At 61.6% G+C, this 9,040-nt stretch overlaps 1 protein-coding gene and 1 long non-coding RNA gene across 4 annotated transcripts in view; one reads left to right on the top strand and one right to left on the bottom strand.

The window, feature by feature from the left end:
* Window positions 1–2,581: 2,581 nt before the first annotated feature.
* Window positions 2,582–9,040, bottom strand: part of LOC127465563 (uncharacterized) — an 18,421-nt gene continuing 11,962 nt past the window's right edge. For all 3 annotated transcript variants that reach the window (XR_007902271.1, XR_007902276.1, XR_007902274.1), the window contains exon 3: window positions 2,582–2,999. This is a non-coding gene — a long non-coding RNA (uncharacterized LOC127465563). The remainder of the gene's footprint in view (window positions 3,000–9,040) is intronic.
* LOC127465562 (uncharacterized) overlaps window positions 6,483–9,040 on the top strand; it is a 25,890-nt gene continuing 23,332 nt past the window's right edge. Inside the window, exons 1-2 of the mRNA XM_051776064.1 lie at window positions 6,483–6,778; window positions 6,905–6,982. Of these exons, the coding sequence (XP_051632024.1) occupies window positions 6,716–6,778; window positions 6,905–6,982 (141 nt within the window). The 5' untranslated portion in view covers window positions 6,483–6,715. The remainder of the gene's footprint in view (window positions 6,779–6,904; window positions 6,983–9,040) is intronic.

The raw sequence follows: 9,040 nt of genomic DNA, 5'->3' as shown, positions 1-9,040 counted from the left end.
CAGTGGGCAGTGGGCCGGGGCAGCAGCGGGGGCAGTGCTGCCAGTGGCAGAGAGGCAGGACGAGGCCTGCTCCGAGGACGAGAGTCTCTGGGATATCTCCAGCCTCCTCCAGCTGTCAACAGGGGATGAAAACACAGAGGAAAGCTGGAGTAGTGGGCAGGAATGTAGCTCAGTGTCCCGCCCACGCCAGGCCTGGGCAGAACCCGGGAGCTCTCAAGCAGGTGCAACCACAGGCCATGGCCCAGGGCTCAGTCTCACAAGCTCTTACACCAGGGCAAAACCCCCCACCCCAGACGGCTTTCCAGACCGCTGCGCCCTCAGCCCCTTGCCAAGTGACCTGGAAGCTCTCAGTGGCCAGTGGGCAGGGAAAGCAGCCGAGGTCGTCCTCCCAGTGGCACCGACCAAGGATGGGGCCTGCTCCGAGGAGCTCTCAGACATCTGCAGCCTCCTCGAGCTGCCCCAAGAAGAACGCAGCGGAGACCAAAGGGGGAGGAGGAGAGAAAAGAGGCTCCCCGTGCCCATGCCACGGGAGGCATGGTCAGAGCCCTGGGGCCTTCAAGCGCCCACACCCAGAGCCCGTGCCCCAGTTCGTGGCAGCAGCAGCCCTTACATTAGGCCACAGGCCCTGACTCCGGACGCCTGCCCCCCCAGCCCCTCGCCAAGCCAGCTGTCAACTCCCAGTGGGCAGTGGGCAGGGCTCCCGGACGTCTCCAGGGACTCTCCAGGGCAAGAAAAGGCAGACCCACCGCTGTCCCCGGAAGAAGACAGCCACGAGGAGGAGACGTCAGAGAAGAAAGGGGATGGCGTCAAAATATACACCATCTGGGTCAAGCCCTCCCTCATTCCGGTGCTGCTGGAGCCTCAGCCTCCTGACCAGGAAGGGCCCAAATGTCCCTGCGTCATCTGCGCAGAGGCGGCCCAAGAGGCGGTCGGGGACACGCGCGGCACATCTCCTGCCCCGGCGGGTCCCAGGCACAGCCGGCCAACGGCTGCTGCCCCGCAGCGCCCCACAGGCTGCTGCCCCGCCGTGCTGGACACGCTGCAGCGCACGGCACGTGCCACCCTCAGCAGGATCGCAGCTGTGATCCGGCGACGGGGACGGCGGCCGGGGGAACAGCGGCACCCGGCTCAAGGCATGGACGCAGCCATGCTGGCAACAGCCCCAGCAGCAGGGACAGAGAGCCAGGCAGCTGCCCTGCGCAGCCCCTGCCGCCCCCCCAGCCTCTCGCCCAGCCAGCTGGAAGCTCGCAGGGGGCAGGGGGCAGGGGCAGCAGCGCAGACGCTCCTGCCCCTGCCACAGAGCCAGGAGGGGGCCTGCTCTGAGGACCAGAGCCTCTGGGACATCTCCAGCCTCTTAGAGCGCTGCCAAGGCCCAGAAAACACACCCCAAAGCTGGAGTAGTGGCGGAGCAAGTAGCTCTGGCTCCCTCCCATCTGAGGCATGGTCAGAGCCCTGGGACTCTTCATCGGCCACGTCCACATCCACCTCCACGGACTGAGCTGCTGGGGGCAGTCTGGGGGCACCTGCAGCTGCACTTGAAGGAAGAGGCCTTTTTCCAATTAGACAAAGCCCAAAGAAGAACTTGGGGCAACTGCAGGCCGTCAGGGGGGCCACTTGCTGGGAGGACGACTTGCTGGCGTGGGACAGACAGTCTTTGGAGCGCTGGCAAGTCAAGCCCTCACCTACAGCTCTCTCAGCACAGCGGCCCTCTCTCTTCAGGGAGGCACTCCGGGCTCTGCCCAGGGCGTTCCGCTGGCCCTGCCTGGCGGGATGGGACGGTGGCTCCCAGGGGGTGGCGGTGACCGGACTGACATCCACCTGATGGCCGGTCACCAGTGGTGTCGCCCAGGGCTCAATGGTGGGGCCAGTCCTGCTGGTCTCTTGGCTCGCATTGCCCTTTGCTCAGTCATCCAGGACATCACCTGACTGCCACCATTTTTCCAAAACCATGGCTAGTGGCCTAGCAACTTCGTCTGCCAGCTCCCTCAGGACCTGGGGATGGACCTCAGCGGGTCCCTTGTGCGCATTCAGGTGCCTTACACGCTCTCCCACCTGATCCTCTGCTGCAGGGGACTTAGGCTCTTCTTCTGCCAGTCCCTGCCTTTGCCTTTCTCCACTTGGGCGGCGTGGCTGGAGCGCTTGCTGTCCAAGGCTGAAGCACAGAAGACATCGAGAGCCTCAGCCTTCTCTTTGTGCCGGACAGCCACGTCTGCCAGTTCCTTCTGGAGAGGGCCCACCTTATCCCTAGGTGGTCTTTAGGAAGATAGCCTTAGAAGCCCTTCTTGTTCTCCTGGAGAGCTCTGGCCAGACTCAAGTTGAGCTGGGCCTTGGCTTTCCCACCCTTGTCCCCAGCTGCCCTACCCTTGTCCCCAGCTTGCCTACCCTTGTCCCCATCCTCCCAGGCCACCTGTCCTTGTTTCCATTCCCTCAAATAGGAGAAGAAGTCCCCTTAAGTTCTGTAGCTTCAAGTAGGGGTAGGCAAGAATTAGACCAGTTAAGTCCCATAGGATAAAGTAGGGCTAGGTCTTACTAGTGCTCTCCACTTGAATTTCAAAGGACAAGCTCAAGGTCGCCTCATGCTTTCTAGTCCCACTTCATGACAAAAATTACCAGCGGTGCTTTAGCATGGGCGCTGACCTAGGAGAGCCTAGTGCTTAAGGTAGACTCGAGGAAGTTTAAAATAAAGATTGGTTTTGACAGAAAAGGGTCAGGAAGCTTGTGTTTTGAAAGAGAATAATATTTCGGGCTTGGGCTAGGACTTGTTCCTTAGGCAGCTGAGCGGTGTCCCTTGGCGCGGGTGTGTGCAACAGAGCTGTCCTGGAGGCTGAAGGCGGCAGAGGGACGTCTGTAAGCAGAGCTGGGGAACAGCCAGCGAGTGGGTCTTTCCTTCTTGGAAGTGCAAGTTTGTTTTTCAGGATCTCCTGAGGCTGGTGTGTTGCTGCCCTCCATTTTAGAAGGAGGAGTTCTTGGAAGACGTGTCTTGCGGGGCTGGGCCGCTGCTAAATGACAACAGAATATCGAGAGGCCTTTCTTGAAATAAAACTACTGCTTTGATCAAGAAGCAGCGCTCCTTGATTTGGGGGGAAAAGAAGCTCCTGAAGACCCAAGCCCTTCAGTTGCCGGGGCCAGCGTGCGTGGGGTGGGGCGAAGGAGAAGGGCGCTGCCTGGGGCGGGAGGGGTGCGGGGACGAGAGGGGGAAGTCCTGCCGTGGGCTGGGGCAGAGTGGCCATGCGGGGCTGGGCCTGTGAGTTGGGGGATCCCGGCCGGCGGTGCCAGAGAGGGCTGAGTGGAAGGGGCGGCAGGCTGTTGGGCCATCTACCTGCTCTGAAGCCGCTGGGCAAGCCCCCGTTGCCTGTTGTGCGCAGACGTCGTCGTCGTCGTCAGACGGGAGGCAGCGTGCTGGAGAGAGGGCGAGGAGGAACGCAGAGGAGAGGGCCGGGCGCCTGCTGCTTTGAAAGTCAGGAGAAAGCTCATTGGAGTTCTTCTCCCAGCAAACTAAAGTGATGCCCTTTCCCTCAAGTTCTTCTCCCTCCTTTTGGCTTTTCTTACCTTCTCTTCTTTCTTACTTTTTACTCTTTCTTAACTCTTTTGGGAGTCACCTACAGATGGAGTAGTTACCTTTCAAAACACTGACCAGCAATTGGCTGTTGCATGACACTCTTTCTTTTGATCCTAAAAGAAGCTCAGGACTCTTTGGCTTTCTGCCATACCCTCTTGGCCCAAGCAGAGCACCTTCTGGCAGGATGGACCTTTCTTCTCTACAAAGCAATAGGAAAGTGACAACCAGCATCATGCAAGAACAGAAGCTGCTGTGCAAGAGCAGTCAGCTGTTTGACCCAAAAGGCTGTTGCTGTGGCTGACAGTTCCTGACTTGCTGCTTCAGGGACGGCCTTGATCTGCTTCTGCTGGCATCCCAGATCCCTCAGATCCCCTCTCTCATCTGCAGTCAGATTTGCTGCTCTGGTTGGCTGAAGTAATTGCAGCAAGCTGTTTCTTACCTGGGCTCCCATTCTGCTCCCTGGAGAGACACGTGTCCTTGCACTGGCTCTGATCTACACTTGCTGGCCGCCAGCGCTCATTTCCCAAGGTCTGCTAAAAGCTCTTTTCTTCTCTATGTCAAGAGCGGGCGATTGAGCCCTTGGGCTTGTGAGGATGGCTTTAACCTGCCCCTGCTTTAGGTCTTTTTCATCTCCCTGTTGCCTGCTGATGCGAAGGCCAGCTTGGTTTGCCTTTCACCTGAAGACCAAATTCATGCTGCGGTTTCCACAGTTGACTTAAGGGCCTGCCTAGCCTGAGATGCTTTGGAGCTGCTTCCTCTTCTTTCTGAAATCCAAAGTCCTCTTCCAATTTCTCTTGCAGGGTTCTGGTAGGGAAGAGAAACAGGACTATCTGCCGGGGGGCTTCCCAGAGGCCAAGATTGCCATCTCTGCCAAGGAGAGTTGCCGGTGCTGGGTGCAAATGCAGTCCAAGCGTCTGACGGGTCCCTTCAGAGCGGGGTCCCACGTGTGCCAGTGGTGGAGGATAAATGCAGAGGTGATGTGCTATGTTCTCTTGGCTTTGTTAGCAATGAGAGGGACGTCTCTAATGGACGACCATTTCAAAACTCCTTGGACTAGTTGCCAGCAAGGCTGTAGCCCCGTCCCAGAAAGCCACCAAATTTGTCAGGTGTGATTTCCCCTTTGGTCCTGCTTTTAGCTAGGGTAGAGTTCATTTCTTCTCAGGAGCTGCTCCAGTGCTGTCGTTTGGATTTGGAATGAGAACGGTGTCGAGAACACACTGATGTTTGGGTGTTTTGCTCAGTTGCATTTCTCCTAAGGAAGTCAAGGAGCTCCAGAGGCAGAGGAGCAGCGCACGCCTCTGGCTGCCGAGGCACCAGAGGGGGCAAGGAGGGAAGAGTCTCTTGCCTTGTGCCAGCAGGCGAGAGCAGCAGGGGCAGGGAGCCAGGCAGCTGCCCCGCAGCGCCCCAGAGGCCGCGGCCACGCTGGGCTGGGCACGCTGCAGCACGGGGCAGGGGTGAGCTTGAGCAGGCTGGCAGCTGGGAGACGCTGCATTTTTCTCTTGGTATTGGCTCAGAGCAAGTCAAGTGTGTCCGTGTGGCGAATGGAGAGGTGGAATGGCAGGACGCTGGAAGCATGCCCTGCCCCAATACAGCCCCTTGGAGCCTCCTTGGGAGGCTCTTGGAGCTGCTGCCTGCAACAACTGGAAGCCAAAAGCAGCCCGGGAACACTGCCCCACAGCACAGCCCCCGCAGCCCCTAAGCCAGTCTGAGAATGGCTGGCACCCTGGAAGCGCTGCCTGAGGGGCGGCAGTGGCCACAGGAGGCCAGAGCAAAGCAAAGCAGCAGCAGGCGGCCCTTTGGTGCTGGTGGCTCTGCCCTCTGGGGATTCTTGTTAGGTGGACCTGCCCTGGATCTAGGAGTGAGAGCTAGGATGTTCTACCCTCTGGTTACTTTGTTTCCATCTGCATGCTGCTAGAGCTGTCCCAAGGGGAAGAAAACCCACAGGCAAGCTGGAGCACTGGGCAGGAGGGGAGCTGAGTTTCCTTCCAGCGCCAGGCATGGGCAGAGCCCTGGCACCTTCCAGAGTGCAGCCCCACAGTGCATGACCCAGCTCTCCCCAGCAGAAACCCTCCCATCAGGGCAAAGGCTCCCACTCTGCCCGACTTTTCCTGCTGGACCTCCAGGCCGTCGCCAAGGCCATTGAAAGCTCTCAGTGGGCAGTGGGCAGGGGCAGCAGTGGAGGCAGTGCTGCCAGTGGCCCAGAGCCAGGATGGGGCCTGATGGCAGTGGCTCTGGGACATCTCCAGCCTCCTAGAGCTGTGCCAAGGGCAAGAAATCCCAGAGCAAGCGGTGTGCCATGGGGAGGAAGCAAGGAGAAAGAGCTGTCTCAGGAAAGCAGGAAAGCCAGCCAAGGGCACGCTGTCTGGGTTGGGCCCTTGTAGCCGGCGGTGTTGCTGAAGGCCCGCACTGGGGGCTTGCCAGGAGGGGCCCAGTTCCCCCAGCAGTGTGGGCAGAGACGCTGAGCTGCACAGCACGTGTCCTGCCCCAGCAAGTCCCCAGGACCCCCCTGTTGTCCCAAAGCGGGGTCTTTCCTGCTGGGTGCAAGAGGCCGATGCACACACACGGTCGAGAGCTTTGATTTATTGAAACTTCTGCACAGAAGGGCATGCTGGTTGGCAAGCCCCAAAGCTTAGCAAGGCAATTCTTGCCACAAGTAACTTCTCTCTCTGAGCCTGGGACATCCCGCGGCCACGGCTGGCTGCCCAGGGCGGTGTCCCCGTCAGCTGCGGGATGCAGACAGGGCTGAACTGCGGGGAGGCCGCGGGCAGCGGGGCCGTGCGGGAGCTGTTGGCTGGGGCCGTCTGGAGCGTCTGTGAGGGGAAAGCGGGGGAGCCTTGTGCCGGGCACAGCCGGTTGCAACTAGTTGCAGCCAGCGGCGGCCAGTTGTGTGCCCCCTGCGCTGCTGTCCTCGGGGCACCGGGAAACGGCCCATTGTGACAGCGGCGGCGCGTTGCCGGGCCCTTTGTGACGCGGGGCCTCCTTGGGCCCGCGGGCCATTGTGACAGCGCGGGGCCCCGCCCTGCCCGGGAGGCTATTTAAGGAGGGCAGAGCCCTGCAGTACCCTCTTTCTCCCAGGAGAGCATCTGTCTCTGGAGGCAGCATCTCTCTCGGGGACCTCAGCGGCAGAGGAAGTAGCCGACGCGAAAGATTTGGAAGATGAAGAAGTTCATCAACTTGCAGCCGCGCGAGTGGCTGTCGAGCTGGCAGAGGAAGCACAAGGTGAAGGATGGGGGAGCAGAGAGCTGCCTTGGCACCAGGGCTGGGCTTGCGGGCACGCAGGGGTCTGATGTGCCATGGCAATCGCCTCCATCCCACACCGCCTTCTCCTCCTCCTCCTCACCGCAGGTGGACAACTGGCAGACGCAGGCAGCAGCGCAGGAAGAGGAGAAGAGCGCCTCTTCTGCTGCTGCCGTGGCTGAGCAGGTGAGAGCAGCAGGGGCAGAGAGCCAGGCAGCTGCCCCACGCAGCCCCAGACGCCGCAGCTGCGCTGTGCTGGGCGCCCTGCAGCGCGTGGCACGCGCCGCCCGCAGCAGGCTCGCGGTTGGGATGCGACGACGTGGCCAGAAACCGGAGCCACAGACGGAGGTGGAACAAGGTAGGGAAGCAGCCAGAGCAGGAACATCCGCAGCAGCAGGGTCAGAGAGGCAGGACTCTGCCCTGCAAAGCCCCTGCTGTCCCCCCAGCCCCTTCCCAAGCCATCTGGAAGCCCTCAGTGGGCAGTGGGCCGGGGCAGCAGCGGGGGCAGTGCTGCCAGTGGCAGAGAGGCAGGACGAGGCCTGCTCCGAGGACGAGAGTCTCTGGGATATCTCCAGCCTCCTCCAGCTGTCAACAGGGGATGAAAACACAGAGGAAAGCTGGAGTAGTGGGCAGGAATGTAGCTCAGTGTCCCGCCCACGCCAGGCCTGGGCAGAGCCCGGGAGCTCTCAAGCAGGTGCAACCACAGGCCATGGCCCAGGGCTCAGTCTCACAAGCTCTTACACCAGGGCAAAACCCCCCACCCCAGACGGCTTTCCAGACCGCTGCGCCCTCAGCCCCTTGCCAAGTGACCTGGAAGCTCTCAGTGGCCAGTGGGCAGGGAAAGCAGCCGAGGTCGTCCTCCCAGTGGCACCGACCAAGGATGGGGCCTGCTCCGAGGAGCTCTCAGACATCTGCAGCCTCCTCGAGCTGCCCCAAGAAGAACGCAGCGGAGACCAAAGGGGGAGGAGGAGAGAAAAGAGGCTCCCCGTGCCCATGCCACGGGAGGCATGGTCAGAGCCCTGGGGCCTTCAAGCGCCCACACCCAGAGCCCGTGCCCCAGTTCGTGGCAGCAGCAGCCCTTACATTAGGCCACAGGCCCTGACTCCGGACGCCTGCCCCCCCAGCCCCTCGCCAAGCCAGCTGTCAACTCCCAGTGGGCAGTGGGCAGGGCTCCCGGACGTCTCCAGGGACTCTCCAGGGCAAGAAAAGGCAGACCCACCGCTGTCCCCGGAAGAAGACAGCCACGAGGAGGAGACGTCAGAGAAGAAAGGGGATGGCGTCAAAATATACACCATCTGGGTCAAGCCCTCCCTCATTCCGGTGCTGCTGGAGCCTCAGCCTCCTGACCAGGAAGGGCCCAAATGTCCCTGCGTCATCTGCGCAGAGGCGGCCCAAGAGGCGGTCGGGGACACGCGCGGCACATCTCCTGCCCCGGCGGGTCCCAGGCACAGCCGGCCAACGGCTGCTGCCCCGCAGCGCCCCACAGGCTGCTGCCCCGCCGTGCTGGACACGCTGCGGTGCACGGCACGTGCCACCCTCAGCAGGATCGCAGCTGTGATCCGGCGACGGGGACGGCGGCCGGGGGAACAGCGGCACCCGGCTCAAGGCATGGACGCAGCCATGCTGGCAACAGCCCCAGCAGCAGGGACAGAGAGCCAGGCAGCTGCCCTGCGCAGCCCCTGCCGCCCCCCCAGCCTCTCGCCCAGCCAGCTGGAAGCTCGCAGGGGGCAGGGGGCAGGGGCAGCAGCGCAGACGCTCCTGCCCCTGCCACAGAGCCAGGAGGGGGCCCGCTCTGAGGACCAGAGCCTCTGGGACATCTCCAGCCTCTTAGAGCGCTGCCAAGGCCCAGAAAACACACCCCAAAGCTGGAGTAGTGGCGGAGCAAGTAGCTCTGGCTCCCTCCCATCTGAGGCATGGTCAGAGCCCTGGGACTCTTCATCGGCCACGTCCACATCCACCTCCACGGACTGAGCTGCTGGGGGCAGTCTGGGGGCACCTGCAGCTGCACTTGAAGGAAGAGGCCTTTTTCCAATTAGACAAAGCCCAAAGAAGAACTTGGGGCAACTGCAGGCCGTCAGGGGGGCCACTTGCTGGGAGGACGACTTGCTGGCGTGGGACAGACAGTCTTTGGAGCGCTGGCAAGTCAAGCCCTCACCTACAGCTCTCTCAGCACAGCGGCCCTCTCTCTTCAGGGAGGCACTCCGGGCTCTGCCCAGGGCGTTCCGCTGGCCCTGCCTGGCGGGA

Source organism: Manacus candei, unplaced genomic scaffold (genome assembly GCF_025592945.1).
Source record: "Manacus candei isolate 608988 ecotype Guabito, Panama unplaced genomic scaffold, ASM2559294v1 h1tg000432l, whole genome shotgun sequence".
NCBI lineage: Eukaryota > Metazoa > Chordata > Aves > Passeriformes > Pipridae > Manacus > Manacus candei.
The sequence above is the reverse complement of the archived record's forward strand: the minus strand, read 5'-3'. Positions and strand labels throughout refer to the sequence as shown.